This window comes from Acinonyx jubatus, chromosome B1 (genome assembly GCF_027475565.1).
Source record: "Acinonyx jubatus isolate Ajub_Pintada_27869175 chromosome B1, VMU_Ajub_asm_v1.0, whole genome shotgun sequence".
NCBI classification, from domain to species: domain Eukaryota; kingdom Metazoa; phylum Chordata; class Mammalia; order Carnivora; family Felidae; genus Acinonyx; species Acinonyx jubatus.
In genome coordinates, this window is record NC_069382.1 from 37,693,958 (window position 1) to 37,717,413 (window position 23,456).

General features: G+C 35.6%; 1 protein-coding gene across 19 annotated transcripts in view; it reads right to left on the reverse strand.

Moving 5' to 3' along the window:
* PSD3 (pleckstrin and Sec7 domain containing 3) overlaps nucleotides 1-23,456 on the reverse strand; it is a 780,457-nt gene that overhangs the window by 368,268 nt on the left and 388,733 nt on the right. For 13 of the 19 annotated variants that reach the window (XM_053216464.1, XM_053216461.1, XM_053216462.1 and 10 more), the window contains 4 exons: nucleotides 5,600-5,794; nucleotides 5,419-5,499; nucleotides 3,352-3,464; nucleotides 575-633 (listed from right to left, as the gene is read on the reverse strand). In XM_053216464.1, the coding sequence (XP_053072439.1) occupies nucleotides 575-633; nucleotides 3,352-3,464; nucleotides 5,419-5,499; nucleotides 5,600-5,794 (448 nt within the window). Of the gene's footprint in view, nucleotides 1-564; nucleotides 634-3,351; nucleotides 3,465-5,418; nucleotides 5,500-5,599; nucleotides 5,795-11,115; nucleotides 11,773-12,927; nucleotides 13,825-23,456 lie in introns of those variants that run through there. The other 6 variants (XM_053216480.1, XM_053216478.1, XM_053216476.1 and 3 more) reach the window with 5 other exon arrangements.

The window sequence follows — 23,456 nt, forward strand, 5'->3', positions numbered from 1 at the left end:
CTAAAATTCCACATCTACAAAAGGAAAGCTTGTATTATAACTATAAATTTAAGTTTATTCTACATCTTAAATACAAGAAGAGAAAGTAATTATATCATTTTGATATTTTAACTGGTAAAAGACCAGGTGAGCTGAGAAATGTAGAAAAGGCTGAGTTCTTAAGACTCACTACTGTATTTGGTGAAAACACAATCAACATTTTCAGATCTAACATATATCCCCTTTCCATCAGATATCAACTCTAATAGCTAACCAAAAACAAAATAAAACAAAAATAAAAACAAAAAAGTAAAAGCTCAGCCTCTGCCATCTACTGGAGAAAGAAGATACAGAACACACGCATTACAGACAAAACAACTCCAGACATGTACATGATATCGTATTCACTTAAAACTAAGCTCTGTGCTAGCATGTAAAGTAAGTTATTTCTTCTTCCAAAGATTTATGTTTACCTAGCTGTCAAGTAGAGAATGAGAGAAAGGGCAGCAGATAATAAATATGTATGAACACAAAAGCAAAGATAAGCCCAAGACATTTTAATTTGTATAAGACATCTTCACACACCTACACTTACATGGCCATGGAGATCTGTGTTAAGAAGCATCATTGCACAGGTGAGGCAATGGACTCCATCTAAGGGAAAAGACAAGGAAAGAAAGCATTAATTCACTATTTCCTGTTGGCCTTGTTATTATCATTAAATAGCATACACTAAGAACCTATGAAAACACAATAATGTGGCTAGGCACAATTCATCATATTTGGGGAGACAAAAAAATAGATAAAAATAAATTACTAAAGGGACTTCAGTGACAAAGTTGGACTCTACTGCTGGTAAAGTATATTATTCTTACCTCTCTGGAGGGGAATTTGACAGTACACATTGTAAGCTTTGAAACAGTAATCTTTTACTTTTGACACAGTAAATCCACTTACGGGGCTTTACACTAAGGAAATAAAGATCTATACAAAATACAAGGATATCCAAAGAAACATTGCTTACAATGGGGAACAAGTAAATAAAACCCTCCAAAAATACAACTGTTATGTTTAAGTCATTAAAAATGTTGTCCAAGTATACATGTTTATATAGAAAGATATTTCATAGTAAATTATTACATGAAAAATGCACTAAATGCAGTATAGTTCCATTTAAATATAAATATATCTAGAATAATACATAACAATATTAAAAGATTATTGTCTCTGGATAGTGAGATAATTTTTATATTTTTATTTATATTTTCTTAATTTTTTGAAACACACGATACAGAAAATAAAATAAACCATTTTCTACTATTCCTTCTTTTTTAACTTTCTGAGAGGAAAGTAAATTAAGAAAGAAGCAAAAGTTAAAGGAAACCAAGATTTGGGTCTTTCATTGTACTGTCTGGGTATTAGTTCTCTGGCTAAAAAAGAGGAATAGTTATCCTTTTTCGTGACAATTCTTTAAAGGCAACATGTAGGCTACTGGCACAGGATACTATGGATCAGACAAAAGTAAAATATTGGAATAATCTGAAAATATTAAAAAATTAAATATTCAAAAAAAATGTTGTTCAAACCAGAAGGATCATTTCACACTTAGATGGAAACATTGCTCTCTCTTCTTACTTTATAGAGGAAAAGAAAAGGCAATAAGAATTAAGCTTCTCATTTCCAAACTTAGAAATACTTCTCATTCTTTTCTTGCAATTCTCAATCCAAGTATAGCTGTCCATAGCAGTTGCAGATGCAGAAAAATCTTACTAATGAATGCCAAATGTACAGAAAGGCCTTTCTAATTACTGAATTCATGAATGAAAGAAAGCTTATTTGGGGGCACCTGGGTGGATCAGTCAGTTAAACGTCTGACTCTTAACTTAGGCTCAGGTCATGATCTCACAGTTTATGAGTTCGGCCAGGCATTAGGCTCTGTGCTGACAGTGTGGAGCTTGCTTAGGATCCTCTCTCTCTCCTTCTCTCTTTCAAAATAAGTAAACTTTTAAAAAATCCTAAAAAACAAAAAGCTTATTTTTCAAAGTATGCCTTTGAGGATAGTAGGTGATTTCTGTTATTAATGCCTCTAAGGAGATGTTACCAAATGCCCAAAAGTATATTCATTCCACTTCCAGCTTATTATTAAATTTTAAATACATTAAAACAAATTCCTTAAAAGCATCTAGAAAACTCAGCAGCCAACTCTAAAATATCCCTATCAGTTGAGGGTACACATCCATATTCCTTCTTTCACTAAGGACTGCTAACATCTTATTAGATATGAAGAAGGTTTTAATAGAAACAACTCCCTTTTTATCCCTTTCATTCTCTACTCCGTGATTACAATAGGCCTAACTATAATCAAAGGAAGGACTAAAGAAAATTAAGTTCCCATTTTACAGAGAAGAATGTGACTTTAATGATCAGATGGTTAGTTAATTTAGCTATAGCCTGGAGGGTGGAGACCAGAGACCTGGGGAATAATCACTTTAGTCAATATCATGTACACTTAACTGGCAATACTGAAGCTCAAAGATAACTGCCATTTCTAATGCATCTAGTCCTAGTGATCTCTTCCAGAATCTGTGTTTATGAAAGATTCTCCAATTGCAAATGAAAGCACCTGACCTCAAATCATGAAAACTTTGCTTTATTGCAGGAGTTGACATGGAGGAAAAACCTCTCTTGATAGGGTACATCAACAATTAAATAGCTTAAACTTGCTTTTTAAAATTAGTACAATAAACATAAACTCATAGTTCATTAAAATCATAAACCAAATTCAGTGGTCAGTGTTGTTACAATGAATATCAAACCAAAGCACTGGAGACACACCACAAACTCCAGTGAGATTTGTAAACGTTTCCAAAACTAACCACAAAATTAATAAGCATACATGCAAGGGGTTTAGGGTCAGATGTATAGGAATAAGAAATAAGAAAACTAGCATTTCATTAAAATGTGCTTTGCATGTAAAATCTCAGAGTGACAGCATGAGCAACTTAAAGCATCCTGTCATAGTATGGAACTGGAAAACTAAGTAAAAATTAATTAAAAGAAGAATAAGGAATATCATGCAGTCATTACATATCATGCTTTTTAAAGAATATTTAATGACATGAGAAAACGCTCAAATGAAAACGAAGGACAACAGGAAACAAAACTCTGTAATGATTCCAATTTGACATTAAATATTTCACAAACTGACTGGAAGGAAATAAATCAAGCAGTTAATAATAGTTATCTCTAGATAACTAGATGATTTTCATTTTCTTCTGTATAATCTTCCATATTTTCCACAATAAAATATAACTTTAATAATGAGAAAAATAGCCCTTGTTTTTTGAAATACAAACATTTCCATCAGATTACCTTGTGAAGCAATAGTGTCTGGGTTACAGTAAAAATATCTATTGGAGAAATGTATTAAAACTCTCTCTCGTTCTTGAGTTTCTCCCACAAGAGAAAATGCTTTAAAGAAATACCTAAAAAAGAATTAGGGGGAAAAAAGTGAAACTTTAGAAAACATTACCATACTCTTTATGTTTGACAATTAAAATTACTTCATATAGGGGTGCCTGGGTGGCTCAGTTGGTTAAGCATCCAACTGTCTCTTATTTTGAGTTTATTATCTCAAAAATAAATAAACATTTTAAAAAATTAAAATAAAATGAATTCATATATAATAAGAAATTAATTAGGGGTGCCTGGGTGGCTTGTCCATTTCTTGATTTCAGCTCAAGTAATGATCTCATGATCCGTAACACTGAACCCCACACCGGGCTCTGCACTGATAGCACAGAGCCTGCTTGGGATTCTCTCTCTGACCCTCCCCTGCTAGCTCTCTCTCTGTCTCAAATAAGTATACAAATAAAGAGAAATTAATTATATGAAGATATTCTACAGTTATACTTTTATAAAATCACTTACTATATACCCATTCAATATAAATTTATTTTATTCTATAAAATGTCAATATAAAGATGGACAAGGCCTTGGGAAGGTGATAACTTCCCATGACTAAATGACAAATAGCCATTTAAAAGATCAGTCAGATAAAAACCAAAGAACACTTAAGGCTGAACCTACAACCATGAAGGCTATGTTTTAAAACTGTACATGGATCACAGTTTATCATTTTGCTATATGATTATACTTGTCATTGACACATTGTTAAAATTAGAATTATATTATTTTGTGTATAGTAGATTTCTCTTATTTTATTTTGCCTATTATCATATTATATTATTACCTTTTATATGGGAAGGAAATTGGGAGCTAAAACTATAAATTATTTCTTGGGTTAGGAATAAATTAATGTATGTATAAAAATTCTTTGAAAAATAAAAATATGCCCAGAACTACACGCCAATCTAAATCTGAGTCACTAAGAGTACTGTCTATTATGGATAAACTCAGATGACCCTCACTAGACAAAGCACTTCCCTAAGTATGAGATGAATAGAAAAAAAAATCCTTTAAAATGTTCTAAAAAGTCTTACTGTGGAAACATACATAAAACCTTATTTCTATGATGAAAATGTTGCTGTCTTAGTTTGTTAAATCTAAATTACACTGACCAAACTTTAATTTTTCATAACTTTTATAAACCACATCAGAAAGTAAAGCATAAATATAGATCTTTCCTCTGCCCTTATTTGTTTTCAGTGGAAAAACCTATGAGTGCCATTGATTCATGCAAAGTGCCACAGAATAAGTCACTGTTGTGCATTCTAATCCAAACATCCTCACTTCACCTCCCAAGGCACAGTTTCCTGATTTATAAAACTAGAGGGTTACACAGATGATCTCAGAATTCCTCCAACCTCTGACATGTTAAAAAGTTTATAAGAGTAAATGCTGACTAAGTTTTACTTTTAGCAGTGGCTCTTAGAAATTTACAATACAATAGTGGTGTGAAAAGTGAGGATCAGTGTGTTTATGACACTATTTTGAATGGATCAGCAAAAAGTGCTGAAACAGTTTTGCAGATATTTTCTGATTATTATGTGGATAGTCGTTTTTATTCCATTCATGAGTTAATACCAAAGTATCACCTTAAAAGGCTGCTTGGCTATTGTAAACAAATGCTTAGGGAAAAAAATGTATAATTCTACAGCCTGTAAAACTGCCTTTTTTTAAATTGATCATTCAAAAACCAAGTTCCCACAGATTCTACTCCTCCTCGAGACTTACTTTGTCACTATTCTTTACCACATCATCTGCTAGATGCAAAATATGAGTTCATATATGATTTCATAAAAACAATATATTTTTCTTTCTGCTATGTTTAATAACTATAGAATAATCTGAGCTAAGATTACAAAGTCACTATGGGTTTTAAAAAAATTAAAAATCACACTTTAGCTTCAGCATTACTTCTCTTCTCAGAATTAATTTTTGGAGGCAAAAAAGAACAGAAGTGATATTTAATCATACCTGAGAGACTGATCCAGTGTCATTCCTGTAAAATCAAAAAACTTCAGATATTCTTCTGCAACTAGTTTGCTAAATTCATTGCTATAAGAAAACAGGATAGACTCTGTTATTAAAGTTGAAGCTATTAAACAAGACAACACACACGGACACATTCAGACACCAGCCTTGGTACAGAACGTACTTCTTGCCTAGGTGCTTTGCGACATCCGATCTTTTGAATCTGTCTAGTTGATAAAGGCGTTTGGCCAACCTTTTGGCTGCTTCTATGTTGCTGCTGGTACCATTACTGAGACTTTCTGAGGTCTCCTTTTCCAGAATTTCAGTGCTCCCCATCTCAGAATGAGTCTCTAGTAGTGCTGTTTTTACCCCAGCATTGCTGTGAGAATTGATAAAGAAAAAAATTAAAAAGATTTTTCTTATGTGACAAAAAAAGGAAAACAGCTGATGAAATTATCATATTGTAGCAATAAATGAAAAACTTTTAAATGGGATAGTTTTAGGCTTAATTATTCATAAAACTATTTACAGCAATATATTTCAATGTACTGAAGAAGTGATTGCTTAAACCCCTTATGAGCAGTTAGGACCTTTACATTTTTAAAAATACAGAGGACTCTAGTTACCTTCATGTTTCTGTGAGTTGTATCTATTGATATCCACTGTATAAGTAATTTAAAAAGAAAATTTTCAAATATTAATTCACTTAAAAATAATAAACCCATTTCATGTCATGCCTGGGTGGCTCAGTCGGTTGAGCATCCGACTTTGACTCAGGTCATGATCTCATGGTCTGTGAGTTCAAGCCCCACGTTGGGCTCTGTGCTGGCAGCTCAGAGCCTGGAGCCTGCTTCGGATTCTGTGTCTGCCTCGCTCTCTGCCCCTCCCCCACTCATGCTCGCTCTCTCTCTCTCTGTCAAAATAAATAAACATTAAAAAAAAGTAAAAAAAATAATAAACCCATTTCAATGATATAAATATTTTATTAAAAATAATTTTCCAAAATAATAACATTAAATTTAATGAGAAAAGCAATAATTATTTCCATTTTTTACATATTTCTTTCATAGTTGGCTTACTAGAAGACAGCTGGATTCTCACTGCCACTTCTATATTTAATTTGTAAACAATAATATTGTTTTGGTTGAAATATATTAAGAAAATCCAGGGATACCTGGGTGGCTCAGTTGGTTAAGCATCCAACTCTGGATTTTGGCTTAGGTCATGATCTCCTGGTTCATGATATTAAGCCCTGCACTGGGCTCTGTGCTGGCAGTGTAGAGCCTGCTTGAGATTCTCTCTCTCTCTTCCTCTCCCTCTCTCTCTCTCTCTCTGCCCCTCCCCTGCTCTCTCATGCTGACTCTCTCTCAAAATAAATAAATAAACCTTAAAAAAAAGAAAGAAAATCCAGCTTATTAGTTAGAAAAATAAGAAGTATTTTAATCTTTTACAGATAATTATATTCTTTTTTTTTATAGGACACCAAAATAAAACAAGGGATAGTTTCTTAAATGTTAGTTGCAATAAAGTATCAATTAACCTTTTGTACTCACATTAAAATTTGTCTTACACTTTACTTTTTCTTAAGATTTTATTTTTAAGTAATCTCTACACTCAACATGGGGCTCAAACTCATGACTCCAAGATCAAAAGTCACATGCTCCAGTGACTGAGCCAGCCAGGTGTCCCTGTCTTACACTTTAAATGGATCTTTTACCCAGGCATGATTCTGCATCATACATTGGTCATTTGCAAAATATGTTACACATTTCACTATATAATACTTTTAAAAGTTACATTTATTAAACGCCATGATTATCTTCAGAGAAGTCTTCAAGTATTGAAAAGATATCAAAGTTTTGGTGGCAGACAGAAATATTCCAAAATTCTAATTTTTGACTGAAAGCTCAAATTGTACTGTTGGCAATAAATATAGTCAGTAGTTTTCTTAAAGTATTAATAGACTCACTCTATCAATTTTTGAGAAAATGTTTGCCAATAATCATAGTTTTTCAGTTACACTTTGAAGGATAACTGGCATTTCACAAAAAGCAAATAGTTTGTAACTCACAACTTAATTACATGTAAGGCTGTCCGAAGGAAAACCATCAGGAGAAGAAGTGCTTTATGCATATTTTCCATTTCATCACATGTGAAAATAAAAAGGAATGGCTAAAATTAACAGCACAGGAAACAACAGATGTTGACAAAGATATGGGGCAAGGGGAACCCTCTTGTACTGTTGGTGGGAATGCAAATTCGTGCAGCCACTCTGGAAAAAATAGAACTACACTACAACCCATCAATTGCACTACTAGGTACTTACCCAAAGGATAAAAAAAATACTGATTTGATAGGTCACATGCATCTAGTGTTTATAGCAACATTATCAACAGCCAAATTATGGAACGAGCCCAAATGTCCATTGACTGATGAATGGATAAATAAGATGTGGTATGTATATAGAGTGGAATATTACTCAGCCATCAAAAAGAATGAAACCTTGCTGTATGCAATGGTATGGATGGAGTGTATTATGCTAAAGTGAAATAAGTCAGTCTGAGAAAGACAAATCCCGTAAGATTTCACTCATATGTGGAATTTGAGAAACAAAATAGATGAACATAAAAGAAAAAAAAGAGAGGGAGGCAAACCAAAAAACAAATTCTTAACTATAGAGAACAAACTGAGGGTTGCTGTAAGGGAGGCAGATAGGGGGATGGCCTTAGGTGATGGGGATTAAGGAGGGCACTTGTGATGAGCACTGGGTGTTATATGTAAGTGATTAATCACTAAGTTCTACTCCTGAAACCATTACTACACTATGTGTTAACTAGAATTTAAATAAAAACTTGAAACAAACAAAAAAGTTATGTACAAAAAGGTTAAAATGTAATTATTTTGTACTGCTTTATAAAGGAATTTTTAGGTGAGTTTTGTTTCTTTGAGTACATGGTAATGAAGAATATAATAACAACTTGGAAAGTTTGGTGCCACTACCTTTGTGTTAGAGGCCCTCCCTAAGGAATGTGGTGAAAACCTCAAGACTAGGAAAGGCAACCTGGCTATATGTGTGTGTGGGGGTGACATTCCTCAAGACTCTGTAACATAGACCGCCCATGCAGACTGTATTTTACCATATATGGGAAAGAAAGGAGCAAAACTTGTACAAAAAGCAACCCCCCACTGCATTTGGGGCTCAGCCTTTTGGGTCTTAGCCCATTGAACCCGTGCTGGCATCAATAAAGCTGCTTCCTAGAAAGAAAAGCCTGGGTGTCCGGACTCTCTGTGTGTGACTCACTGCTACACCTTGATTTGTGCTAAAGCCCCCTCCATTGTTTTCGTACCATCAGTGTAAATATCAATACAGTGAAAAGGAAAATAATGCTGTACTCCTATTATAAAATAGCTTTGACCTCATTAACCTCCTGAAAGAGTCACAATAAGCCCCACTGACCACACTGTAAGAACCTCTGCTCTAGAAAGGGGTCACAAATTAGAACCTGGCTATAGAATGCTACATAATGCATTTGTAACACTAAACCAACAAGAATATAGTAACTTCCAAATCCTCACTTTAACTTGGAAAATAGGCAAAGATGTGTTCATGATAAACAACTATGCTTACGTAGCCTTCCAATGTACTTACCACAGACCCTAAACCTGACACAGTCAGAATTTTTCTGTAATGAACCAGACAGTAAATATTTCAGACAAGGCCTCATAACGTCTCTGTCATACATGCTTCTTTCTTTTTGTTGTTTTTTTCTTTTTTTTCTTCAACCTTTCAAAACTTAAAAGCCATTCTAGGCTAGGCTGAACAGGCTCACAGGCCTAATTTTGTGTGTTTTTGCTCTATCCCATAGTTCTTTAACTTAGCCTGAATTATAAGTAACCATTTATTGTCTAAATCAGGACACTCTGAAGAAGGAACAGGGATAATAAAATCATTAAATATGTAATTATAATTGTTACGAAGTTTGAAAGAGTCATTGCCAATAAAAAATTAGTTGTAAACTTACAGCATACAATAAATGACAAAAATCATTATAGCAAAAATGAATAGATTTTTAAGCAAAATTGCTCAATCTCTATTTTTGTCACTTATTCTACCTAACTTACAATATCCCATTTCCTACTACCAACTAGCTAAGTGGCAGCCTCGCAGATTCATGTTCACTATCACTCAAAGGCAGTTCCAGCCACTGCACACCAAGTAGCTCCTAAGGGCTGTGCAGTCCCAGACCTCCCTAACCACTGACAGACCTGAGGGAATTCAATGCCCCTTGCAACTCCTCTCCAAGCTCCCTTATCAGCAAGTCTTCCACATGCTGTCCTTGAAAGTCAGTGATATGGGGAGGGATAAAGAGAGAGGTTATCCCACTTTGTCTTTTAGACTCAACTATGTGAAAATGATGAGGGAGCATAAGGCAAACTGACAGGCCCAAATACTCCCTACTCCCAGGTGGGGTATGTTTACTATTCCTTAGGCACTCCTGGCTGCCCAAGAACAAAGGAAAAGGGGAAAAGTAAATGGTTACCTGATAGAGATCACAGTCATGCAGGACATGGGTCTCCATCAATTTACAAATATCTTAGTAAATTACAAGAAAAAGTCAGTCTTATCAACAGCCTAATCTCCAGAAACCTATAGATTCACTCAGTTTCCTGGAGCCCCAACATCACTTCTCCATAGTGATGTGGGAAACAAAGGCAGAAGGAAATGGCAGATAAAATTAAATTTCCTTGTAACCTGAACCCACTGACAACTACTTGAGGCTAGCAGAGTAAAACATTTCTCCAGGAGCTCCCAACGTCTTATTGTTAATGCTTTGTTGAGGGAAAAACAACCTTAACTTGCCAATAGCGAGGCCTCCAGTACCCTGTGAGGCTTCTTTAATATGAAAAGCTCTTGGAAACTTCCACTTGATTTTTACCTTCCCTCAACTCCCAAGTATATAACCAGTCTGTCCTCATGGTCCCTGGAAGCTCTTCCTGCCCAGGGGTCCTGTCCCTTACTTTAATTACCTTTTTTGCACCAAAGACGTCTTCAAGAATTCTTTCTTGGCCATCAGTTACGAACCCCACAAACCCCACCGTCACCCCAAAAACTCATCAAAAATTCTGTTCAATGCACATTTCAACTTCACACATTCCAGAGGAAACTGCAGAGAAGCTACAAGTACCAAGCGGAAGCTTATCAAACCCAGACTGACTTCATTTTTTAAAGTCAAACTAAAATGTTAAACCACAGTCAATGCCAGGACAACACACAAACTGGAATTGCTCTAGGCAAACTAAGATGTTTGATAATGCTTCTTTAAACAATTAGCCACCTTAAACAGTTTTCCAACAGAAGTAGATGCCAATTAAAATAAACTGCTACATTATGATGAAATCCTCATGCAAGTACATTTAAGTATTTTTTCATCCTAAACCTTCCTCTACAGAGTTTCACCTCATTTTCCCCACATTCACAAAAGGAGGTAATTTTCAAATCTGTACAAATCAGACTTTTCTGGATCTTCTTGAAAAAACCTTTAGTAAAAAAGAAATGAGGAATAAAGTGAAGATAAATACCTCCATTCCTAGGTGGTTTCATTCTGCCCCATTTCACAATTTATGAGATTATTTGAACAAGAACAGAGACTGTTTCTTTTAAGTCAGAAGCCTAGCAATACAATGGCAATACATACTCACCAGCAATCAGACAGACACCAAAAAGAACCCATCCCAGAGCCTAGCATGCCTGGGCCATACTTAATCTTATAAGCCCCTTCCCAGCACTCTTTGCTCCACAATTCCAGTGTCTGCTGGTCCACTAGGGCTTCTAAGGAACTAGCTCCCTATGAGGTCATATTATTATGACCTCATCTTCTTGGCAGAGTGCTTGCTGTTGGGGTTTGTGTAATGATTTTACAACCCCAATAAAAACAGGAACCAGAACACAGGGGCCACTGTATATCAAGAGCAGAAACAACAACGGCAGCCCAGCCTTGTTCATACTTGATAAAGCAAACTGGATGATGCCTCTCAGGAGGAATAACACCCCATTTTTTTTCCTAGAATAAAGAAGACATTGTCCATCTAGTCTGTTGAATATTAGATGCTTTCAGTAGTTTGAATTTTCCTTTTCTTGCTAGCTTCTTTTTTCTTCTTGATCAAGTAACTTTATAATCTCATAAGGTGAAATCCCTAATAGTCACTTAAATGTAGAAAAAACTTCCCCAAAGGTTCTCACTGTGTTCTAGAAAATGTTTCACTGGGGCCTGTACCTCATACCTCCAAACAAATGTGGTATCATCAAAAGAATGATCAGATCATTGAGTCTGATCACCAGGCATTCTCATAACCTTTTTATCATACTATGATTGCTGCATTTCCTAAAAAAAAACAAAACAAAAAACAAAAAAAAACGCACTTAAATCTGATTTTCATAAAACAAAAAAATAGTTTTTTAGTGTATCTCAAATACTGCATGGGACATACAGCGACATCACAGGGGACCTAAAAAAATCACTGAATGTTTATCTGAAATTCAAATTTAACTGGCCATCCTATATTTTACCTAGATTTACCTAGTAATGCTATCTTCTAAAATGTTTGTTCTAAAATTATTTGAAGACTTCCAATAATGGTGTTCTCTGTCAACTGGTAGTGTGTTTCACAATCAGATTCCTTATGAGAATATTTTGACTCACTTATGTAATTTAATTTTTATTCTTACTATTGTTCTACAGTTTCATCAAGACCTTCTCTCAGTTGCCTATGATCTACTGATCTTCTCTAATCTAAATGCAAAAGGAAAACCCTCTTTTCTCTGCATACTTTACCAGCCTGCATACTGCCACCAAAGCTGTAATAATGTCTCCTTTATAAAAATCCTACACAAGATAAAAATCTATATTCTGTAGCATGTCAGATTGTTGGGAAAATAAGTAAAGTTATGCACCATAAGATGGTTGACGGGACTAACATAAGCTCTAGTCTCTAGCTTAGAGACTCCTCTTCCAGGTTCTTCTTCCTACCCTGTTTGCCCTGTGTGCCAAATTACTACTAATGCATAATGCGGAAGTAACAAACGATAAATTGTCCCCCATTTTTGTGTTCGGGACTTAGACCTCTGGAGAGGGATCTCCTCTGAGCCTGCTGGTGTAAAATAAAACTCTGATTCACCAAGATCTCCAAGTGCTGCTTGATTTTTCTGCCAGCAATCCAGCCTGGCTCCATAACAAGATAAGAACACTCACAAGCTGACCCCCAACTGCTTATTTAGATTTATGATCTACCATTTTCTTCATGCTTGGGCCACACAGGAATATTAGCTGTGCCTTCTTGTTATCCTACCCTAAAATTCTGGGGTGCCCCATTCTGCAAATTCTTACTGATTCTGCAAGAGCCCAGGTGAAATAACTTTTTCAAGAATCCTACTCCAACTCACCCCTGCCGCAGTCTCAGCCTGATAAATTACCTTTATTCTAGCTCTGCTTTTAAAAGTCCCATCTCTCTCACCTACTACAATCTTGAATTTCACTTTGTATCCCATCACAAGAATAGGTTGAAGTTATTCAATAGCCATCTGTTAGAAGGATCCAAGAATTGAGCAACTACCTGTGCCCACTGCCCCCACTATCCTCTATGCTATACTATCAATGACATGTAGCACTAAGTTTCTAACTCATTATGACTAATCCTGAAATGTTCTAGAGGCACTGATGTCAGCAGAGGGTACCAGTTATGTTGCCTGATTTCATATTTACTTTGAATTTAAATTTTTAAAAATTCTTTAAACTTTTATTGAATATAACTAGGATTAAAAAACTAAACTAGGCTAAGGTGTCAAAGCATTTCCTGCCTCCATTTATAAAGTATATCTAGGGAATTGTGCATAGCAAACAACAACAAACAGCCACCTAGTTCAAATTTTATACTATATAAGCTGGGTAAAGGCCAGTCAGAAGAATCCCAAAGAGAGGAAAGAAATGACTCCAGTAGCAAGCAGAATGAAAGGGCCAGAGGGAGCAATACGACCCTGGCACCATTCTTCAGGCTGAAAATACAGATGGCAAAGGCCTGGAACCAACAAACTCAGGAAAGCTGGTACAAATGCAGAGCTTTCCTGGCCAGAATGAACGTCAGTCAAAAAGAGTTCTAAGTAAGTCATAAGCAAGGTACACATAAAATCCTGAAGTCTAAATTGCCTTTAAGAAAGAAAAGGAGGGGTGCCTGCATGGCTTAGTCAGTTGAGCATCCGACTTCAGCTTAGGTCTTGATCTCACAGTTTCTGGGTTCCAGCCCTGCATCAGGCTCTGTGCTGACAGCTTGGAGACTGGAGCCTGCTTTGGATTCTGTGTCTCTCTCTCTGCTCCTCCCCTGCTCGTGTTCTGTCTCTCTCTGTCTCTCAAAAATAAATGTTAAAAAAAAGGAAAGGAAAGGAAAGGAAAGGAAAGGAATTCTTCTTGGCCATCATCATGCAGGACATTTATTTTTCAGGCACTGCAGAGGTAGCACATGATCTAATCTTGGAGAAAATGTAAATGAGAAATTATTCAGAACAGCTACAACACCTCCATGGTACACACTCACCTTGCAGCATCTAACACTGATTAAGCACTTACTTTGTGCCAGCCACTGAGATAAGTGCTTACTAGAAACTGTCTAGTAATCCTAGAAACCATCTCTAATCCTCAATAACCTTATAAAGTAGGCAGTAGTACACCCATTTTACAGATGGAAACTGAGGCACAGACCTGGACACGAACAATAGTACTCCAGTACCCAAGTACTTTATATCCTTTACTACTATAATTTTGCTACTGTTAGGCATTTTCTGGTTTGTTTTTGCTGATTCAACAAATATGGTAGAATACCCCAGGGGAGATAAAAATAAACAAACATAATAAATGAAAAAAATTACATATATATATATATATATATATATATATATATATATATAGTATGTTAGAAGGTAATAATTGCTATGGAAAAATAATAGAACAAAGAAAGAGAGATGAAAAATCTTAGTTTCAGGAAAGGGGTAGATAATAGATATAGATACAGATAGATACAGACAGATACAGATATAGATATAGATATAGATATAGATATAGATAGATATAGATATTGATATATTTAAGTTTATTTATTTATTTTGAGAGAGAGGGGAGGAGGATGGCAGAGAGAGAGAGAGAGAGAGAGAGAGAGAGAGAGAGAGAGAGAATCCCAAGCATGCTGTGTGCTGTCAGCGAGGAGCCAGACATGGGGCTCCAACTCACAAACTGTGATATCATGACCTGAGCTGAAATCAAGAGTTGGATGATAGACTGAGCCACCCAAGCACCCATTTTTACTCATAAGGTGGTCATGGAAAGTGTGAGCAAATTGAAGGGTGGAGGTGCCATCAATTGACATAGGGAAGACCAAAGTTGGCACAGGTTTAAGAGAAAGAAGTTCCACATGAGGGAAGGGAAACAAAAATAATATAAAAACAGGGAGGGGAACAAAACAGAAGAGACTCATAAATATGGAGAACAAACTGAGGGTTACTGGAGGGGTTGTAGGAGGGGGGGATGGGCTAAATGGGTAAGGGGCACTAAGGAATCTACTCCTGAAATCATTGTTGCACTATATGCTAATTTGGATGTAAATTTTAAAAAATAAATGAAATTTAAAAAAAAAGAGAAAGAAGTTCCATTTTAGACATATTAACTTTGAGGTCTCCATTAGATATCCAAGGAGATATGGGAATATGGCATATGTAATACTTTCACAAAAGATATGTACCTGGGCCCTACTCCAGGGAATTTTCAGACTGTTGGCCTGAGGGGGGGCTTAGCATTTTCTTTTTAAGCTCCAAGATGATTCTGATGTGATATCAGGATTTTTAGCCACCACTGTAACCCGTGAAAAAGCACTATAGGTCTGAAGAGGGGAAATGGAGAGATATGGATTTTGATCAGATCAGTTTTCTTTGTAACATGGGGGAATAACATGTAGGGAGACAAAACTGAACGCAGAGAGACCAGCTAGGAAAGTTATCAAAATACTCTGGCTAAGAGACAAGAACCTGAAATTGAAAGATAATTCATACAAATATTAAAAAACACCTGCTCTGAATGAGATTTAGAAAGTAAAATGAAAGAACATAATAGTGATTTGGAATATGTATGGAGTTGTGTTCAGAGAGCAGAAGGCTAACTCTACTTAGAACCTGAGCAGAATATGTTGGCCACCAACCAAGATAACAAATACAAGAGGAAGAAGAGGTAATGTGTGCAAGAGCGCACACACACATGCACATGCAGAAACAAGAGACAGAAAGAGAAAAGAGCATTGAGTTTGGTTTGAAGATGCAGTAATATAAAGTGTCTATAGGACATCCAGGCAGACCTATCTAGTAGCCACAGCAATCATCCATTACCTGTGGGAACTCAATACAGGCACAGCAGTTACCTCCATCAATGTGGATGGGGTCACCTGGTGAAAGGCTGTAATATCTCATCTGACCAAAAAACCCAGAAATGTGCCAACAAAGAAATATGTCTAACAGTGTATTCATTTGAGCACAATTCCACTACAGCAAAAGAATTAAGAGGTCTCCTTTCATTTATTAATGAGATTCTACATGCAAGTGCTTAGTTTGCCAGTCAGTAACAATTATTTATTTAGAAGATGCTAAAAGCAAGTATTTGCCAAAATCTCCAGTTAGTTAGATGGCCGAGGTTCAAACAATGGTTCTATCACTCACCAGAGTTGATGGTAAACTCATGATTCTCTGTGAGCCTCAGTTTTTTCATCTATGAAATGGAGATTAACAATACCAACTCCCCAAGGTGTTGTGAAGATTAAATGAGTAGATGCATGGTTGGCACAGAGTAAACCATAAATGTTAGCTGCCATCACCAGAGCATCACTACTTCTCCCTACATCCTTAAGATCATTATTTAGTTATTTGGATGATCACATGAGATAATTACATCAGGCAGTATTTTATTAAATGTAAACTGCTATTTGTATTGTATATAAATGTTCATTAGCTCTGAGTAGAAATTAATCCTTGACATCTCTAAAGAAAACTGCCTCAAATTTTTGACATTTACATAGAATACATCTCTCTAGATGGGACTGCATTTTACTTATAAATGACTTCAGGAACTTTATAAGAGAACCATAAACAAAATCTAACTATAGAAACTCCTAATGGCTATTTCTCTGTTCAGCATGGAGAACATAATTCAGTTTCTAAAACTGAAGAATTGTAATAAGTGTCACCAAGAGGTTTTGCCTCCTTAGGATACTTCTTAAACTTCGTTCATTTCACTCAGTCCTGCATTCAGTATTCCATACAAGGGCCTCAACATGCAAGGCAGTGGTACAGAAACTGATCAAATTTACCAATTTGCTTATTTACAATAAATAATTGAAACCTTTACTATTCTGGAGCCTTGAACTCCTCTGGGGGAATGATCCAGATGGTGCAGGTTTATTTTGTTGGGTTTTTTTGGTTTGTTTTTTGCTTTTTTTTTTTTTTTTGCTTTTTGCCTTTATGCCTTTTGAGATTTTGCTTTGTTTTGATTTTCCATATTAAACTGCAGCTTTTCTGGGTCAGCTCTCAAATGAGAATGTAATTTTGCAGAAATATTAACAAGTCAATTTTAATTCAACTACATCATAAAAACTTGAGGTGAATCATGTGCAAATCAACTATTACCAGATGTGTAGCTTGATAAATAAGGAGAAAAAATGATGTAAAAACATTTACATGTTCAGTATTTGCACAGAAGCTTCAGTGAATGAATCCATGAATCCCAATTCCAGTGGACAAGAAAGAAGAGTGAATCATTCACAGATGGACTAACTTGTTTTCCTAGAATGCTATTAAAATGTCACTGTATATTCTAGGTGTACATCTTTCATGAGATACAGCTTTTGGCTATGTTACTTCACTGCCGTGATACGGCATTAAAAATCTCTAATGACACCATATCACTCTCTATCCTGACAAAAGGAAATAAAAGGAGCAACTGTATTCCACATCCCTGTAAAATCCATAAGTAGACAGTCTGAAGTTGACCATATCCTTTAATGACTGTGATTATGCACTGCACACTCTGCTGGAAACTGGATGGTGTGAATTTAGACAAAACACTCATATCTCTACATAGAAAACACTAGCTTATCCCCCATGCCAAGATATTACATCCCTTCTTGTTTCTCCACATTCAAATTCTCTAACTTAAAAAATGTTCACTTAAAGGAAGGCAATAACACTCTAAAGAAAGGAATGTATACATACATCAATAAATCATAAACTCATCGTAACATACCCTCCTTTGACTGAGGAGGAAGGAGGTACTACTTGGTAACGTGACATACGAGAAAGAAAGACATGTAAAACTAAACTGCCAGAGCCCAGTAACCTCACTCTTGGGATTTAGCATCCTTATTGCCTAATGCAATACAATTATAAGCAAGAAAGTTTAATTTAATACTCTTAGGGAGATTATTTACAATAACAGAGAATGAGGTCAAATCTATCCTTCCAAAGAAAATTTATAAAAGGGAATGTCAAATTTTTGAAAGCCAAAACTTACTTGGACTAGCAAATGTTTGCTTTTTCTCTCTGAAATCACTACCAACTAAAAAGAGAAAGACAACAGACAAATACTACTCACATACAATTCCATATAACAAGAAAACTAATGATAGTGACTGATTTTATGTAGGCTTATATTATTCCTTAGTGCTTCCCTCTATAGAGGGAACAATCTATTAAACAAAATAAGCCATTTCAAAAGCAAAATTCCCAAATAATCATTTGAAAACTCAAGACATTCTTTATTGTTAGTTCAATCATAATTATGTAATTTTTAAACATTTTACCTGATACTTGAAAATCAGTTTTCTATCACTATGGTTATATTATTGAGGAAAAGTTATGATTAAAAAATAATGTTTTTAAAGTGCCATATTCTGCTCCATACCATAGAGGGGGAAAAATGCTCAATTCTAATTTAAAAATATGAAGCACTGACTAAAACTAAAAGGCAACTGACGGAATGGGAGAAGACATTTGCAAATGACATATCAGATAAAGGGTTAGTATCAAAATCTATAAAGAATTAACCAAATTAAACACCCAAAAATCAAATAATCCGGTGAAGAAATGGCCAGAAGACATGAATGGACACTTTTCCAAAGAAGACATCCAGATGGCCAAAAGACACATGAAAAGATCCTCAACATCACTCATCATCAGGGAAATACAAATCAAAACCACACTGAGATACCACCTCACGCCAGAGTGGCTAAAATTAACAACTCAGGAAACAACAAATGTTGGCGAGGATGTGGAGAAATGGGAACCCTCTTGCACTGTTGGTGGGAATGCAAACAAGTGCGGCCACTCTGGAAAACAGTGTGGAGGTTCCTCAAAAAATTAAAAATGGAATTACCCTATGACCCAGCAATAGCACTACTAGGAATTTATCCAAAGGATACAGGAGTGATGATTCATAGGGGCACATGTACCCCAATGTTTATAACAGCGCTATCAACAATAGCCAAATTACAGAAAGAGCCCAAATGTCCATCACTGATGAATGGATAAAAAAGATGTGGTTTATATATACAATGGAATATTACTTGGCAGTGAGAAAGAATGAAGTCTTGCCATTTGCAACAATGTGGATGGAACTGGAGGGTATTATGCTAAGTGAAATGTCAGGCAGATAAAGACAGATATATGTTTTCACTCATATGTGGAATCTGAGAAACTTAACAAAAGACCATGGGGGGAGGGTAGGGGAAAAAATAGTTTCAGAGAGGGAGACAAACCAGTAAGAGACCCTTAAATACAGAGAATAAACTGAGGGTTGATAGGGGGTGGGAGAGAGGGGTAAATGGGTGATGGGCATTGAGGAGGGTACTCGTTGGGATGAGAACTGGGTATTGTTTGTAAGTGATAAATCATGGGAATCTACTTCCAAAGCCAAGAGCACACTGTATACACTGTATGTTAGCTAACTTGACCACAAATTATATTTTTTTAAAAAAGAAAAGCTTTATTTAAATTTCAAAGTGTTATAAAAAATATTAGAGATAATTGTTAATAAAGGGAGAAGCTGGATGGCAAAAAAAACCTTTATGTAAACTGCAAAGTGCTGTAAAAATATTAGATGATTATTAACAAATGGAGAGGCTGGATGGCTATAAATAAATAAATTAATAAAAATGAAAAAGCACTGAATTACTTTTAGTGGGATCTTAAACCATCTTCTAATTATTTATGTTAATAGATGTTCCACATGCAATAAATAATTTTTAAGCAAAAATGTATCTTCTGTCCACATTTTTACTGCACTGAATTAGTATTAGTATATATTCATTGGGCAACAGAAGGGTTCTAGGATTTTCCAGTGAGGGACTGTATGAATTCTGATAACACAATTGACAACAGATACTCCACACCAAGTGGATTATGACTATAACTTTAATATTGTAAACAGTTTGTTAAATAGTGTCATATCAAGATTTGTTGTACCTATCAATAAAAGGATAAAAACCATATGACCATCTCAATAGACACAGAAAAAACATCTGACAAAGTACAACATCCATTCATGATAATAACCTTCAACAAAGCAGGTTTAGAGAGAACATAACTCAACATGATAAAGGCCATCGATGAAAATCCCACAGTGAATATCAAACTCAATGTGGAAAAACTGAGAACTTTTCACGTAATGTCAGGAACATGACAAAGACGTCCACTATCACCACTTTTATTCAAAATAGTACTGGAAGTCCTATCCTCAGAAATTAGACAACAAAAAGAAATAAAAGGCATCCAAATTGGCAACGAAGAAGTCAAACTTTCACTATTCTCAGATGACATGATACTCTATATAGAAAAACCAGAAGACTCCACCAATAAACTGCTGGAACTGATAAACAAATTCAGTAAATTCTGAAGGTACAAAATCAACATGCAGAAATCTGTTGCATTTCTATATACCAATAATGAAGTAGCAGAAAGAGAAATTATGAAAACAATCCCAACTAACTACAATTTAAATAACTTACAAATAAAATTAAAACTTAAAAAAAAGAAAACAATCTCATTTACAAGTGTACCAAAAATAATAAGACACCTAGGAATAAACATAACCAAAGAGATGAAAAACCTGTACTCTAAAATCTTTAAACACTGATGGAAGAAATTAAGACGACACAAAGAAAAGACATTATTCCAAGCTCATAGGTTGAAAGAAAAATATTGTGACAATGTCTATATTACCCAAAGAAATCTACACATTTAGGGACACCTGGGTGACTCAGTTAAGCGTCTGACTCTTGGTTTTGGCTCAGATCATGATCTCATGTGTTCAACTGTTAGTGCAGAGCCTGCTTAGGATTCTCTGTCTCCTCCTTTCTCTGCCCCTCTTCCACCCATACTCTGTCTCTCTCAAAATAAATAAACTTAAAAAAAATAAAATAGGGGTGCCCGGGTGGCTCAGTTAAGCATCTGATTTCGGCTCGGGTCATGATCTAAGGGGTTGTGAGTTCACGCCCACATCAGGCTTTGAGCTGGCAGTAGAGAGCCTGGTTCGGATTCTCTCTCCTCTCTCTGCCCCTCCCCCTTCTTGCACTCCCTCAAAGTGAATAAACTTTCAAAATTTTTTAATAAAAAATAAAAATAAATGAAAATTTTAAAATCTCCACATTTAATGCATCTCTATCAAAACACCAAAAGCATTTTTCATAGAACTGGAACAAACAATCCTGAAATTTGTAAGGAGCCACAAAAGACCCCAAACAGCCAAAGCAATCTTGAAAAAGAAAAGTAAAGCTGAATGCATCACAATTCCAGACTTCAAGTCATATTACAAAATTGTAGTCATCACAAAAATACTGACACAAAAACAGACATACAGTTCAATGGAACAGAATAGAAAACCCAGAAATAAAATCACAACTCTATAGTCAATCTTTGACAAAGCAGGAAAGAACATCCAATAGGAAAAGACAGTCTCTTCAACAAATGGTGTTGGGAAAACTGGACAGCTACATAGGAAAGAATGAAGCTGGACCACTTTCTTATACCAATACACAAATAAACTCAAACTGGATTAAAGACCTACATGTGCAACCTGAAACCAAAGAAATCCTAGAAGAGAGCACAGGCAGTAATTTCTCTGACATTGGCCATAGCAACATTTTTCTAAATTATGTCTCCTGAGACAAGGGAAATGAAAGTAAAAATAAACTATTGACATTACATCAAAATGAAAACCTTCTGCACAGTGAAGGAAATAATCAACAAAACCAAAAGACAGCATACAGACTGAGAGAAGATATTTGCAACTGACATATCCAATAAATAGTATAATGTAACACTTAAAAAACAAATAATCCAATTAAAAATGGGCAGAAGACATGAACAGACATTTCTCCAAAGAAGACATCCAGATGGCCAACAGACACATGAAAAGACGCTCAACCCCATTCATCATCAGGGAAATACAAATCGAAATTATAATGAGCTATCACTTCACACCTGTCAGAATGGCTAAAATCAACAACACAAAAAAGGACAAGTGTTGTCAAGGATGTGGAGAGAAAGCAACCCTGGTGCACTGCTGTTGGGAATGCAACTGGTGCAGCCACTCTGGAAAACATTATAGAGGTTATCCAAAGAGTTAAAAACAGAACTACCCTACAATCCAGTAATCACACTACTGGGTATTTACCCCCAAAATACAAAAACACTAATTCAAATGTAAACAACGCACCCTTATGTTTACAGCAGCATTATTTACAATAGCCAAATTATGGAAGTGTCCACTGACTGATGAATGGACAAAGAAGATATATATACATACAATGGAATATTACTCAGCCATAAAAAGCAATGAGGTCTTGCTATTTGCAATGGCATGAATGGAGCTAGAAAGTATTATGCCAAGAGAAATAAGTAAGAGAAAGACAAATACCATATGATTTCACTCATATGTGGAATTTAAGTAACAAAAAAAAGGCGGGGGGAGAGGGGCCAACCAAGAAACAGACTTTTAACAAACTTATGGTTACCAAAGAGGAGGTAGGCAGGGGGAGGAATGAAATAGGTGATTGGGATTAAAGAGTGTGCTTGGCATGATAAGCAACAAGTGATATATGGAATTGTTCAATCACTATATTGTACACCTGAAACTAACATAACATTGTAGCTTAAGTATACTGGAGTTTAAAATAAAATTAGGGTCATCTGGGTGGCTCAGTTGGTTAAGCATTGGACTTGGACTCAGAGCTTGATCTCATTGTTCATGGGTTTGAGTCCCGTGTCGGGCTCTATGGTGACAGCTCAGAACCTGGAGCCTGCTTTGGATTCTGTCTCTCTCTCTCTCTCTCTCTCAAAAATAAACATTAAAAAAATAATAATAAAATTAAATTAAAAAGGGTTGGTGTACCTAAACCAATCCTGTGAATCCATGTTTCCTGCTGAGCACACAGGTCAAGAGACACCTAAACCAGTCTGGGATAAATGGTTCTTTTACTTAATACTGTTTCCTCAGCATCCAACTTAAATCCCAGAATTTTCTTCCACCATGGTTAGTTGTCTGCCATATTAATGATTTTTTTTTGTTTGTTTTTACAGATATTCTAGGCATGGGAATACCTTAATACTGAATCTGAGATTTTGTTTTCAGTTTCCCCTTCTTTATGCCCATTTCCCCACGCCCAGCAATGAATGACTACATGTCTGTCCAGGTCGGCCCCTCTACTTTCCCAGAATGCAATTCACATTTGTTTTTGTTTTCATTTTTTACCTTGACCACATTGTACAGTAACATCTAGGAGCCCTTTCTACAGTGAGTGGTTTTGGTCTTTTTATATACCTTTCTCTCAAAGTCACTGATGTTTGTCCCTGTTCAATGTGTAGCATTGTAATGAGAGTCCACCAAATCCTGAGTGTCACTTTGTTGTCCCTATTGTACATGAAAGAGTGATGTAGAAAAATCTAGTAAATTCTGAATGCTTTT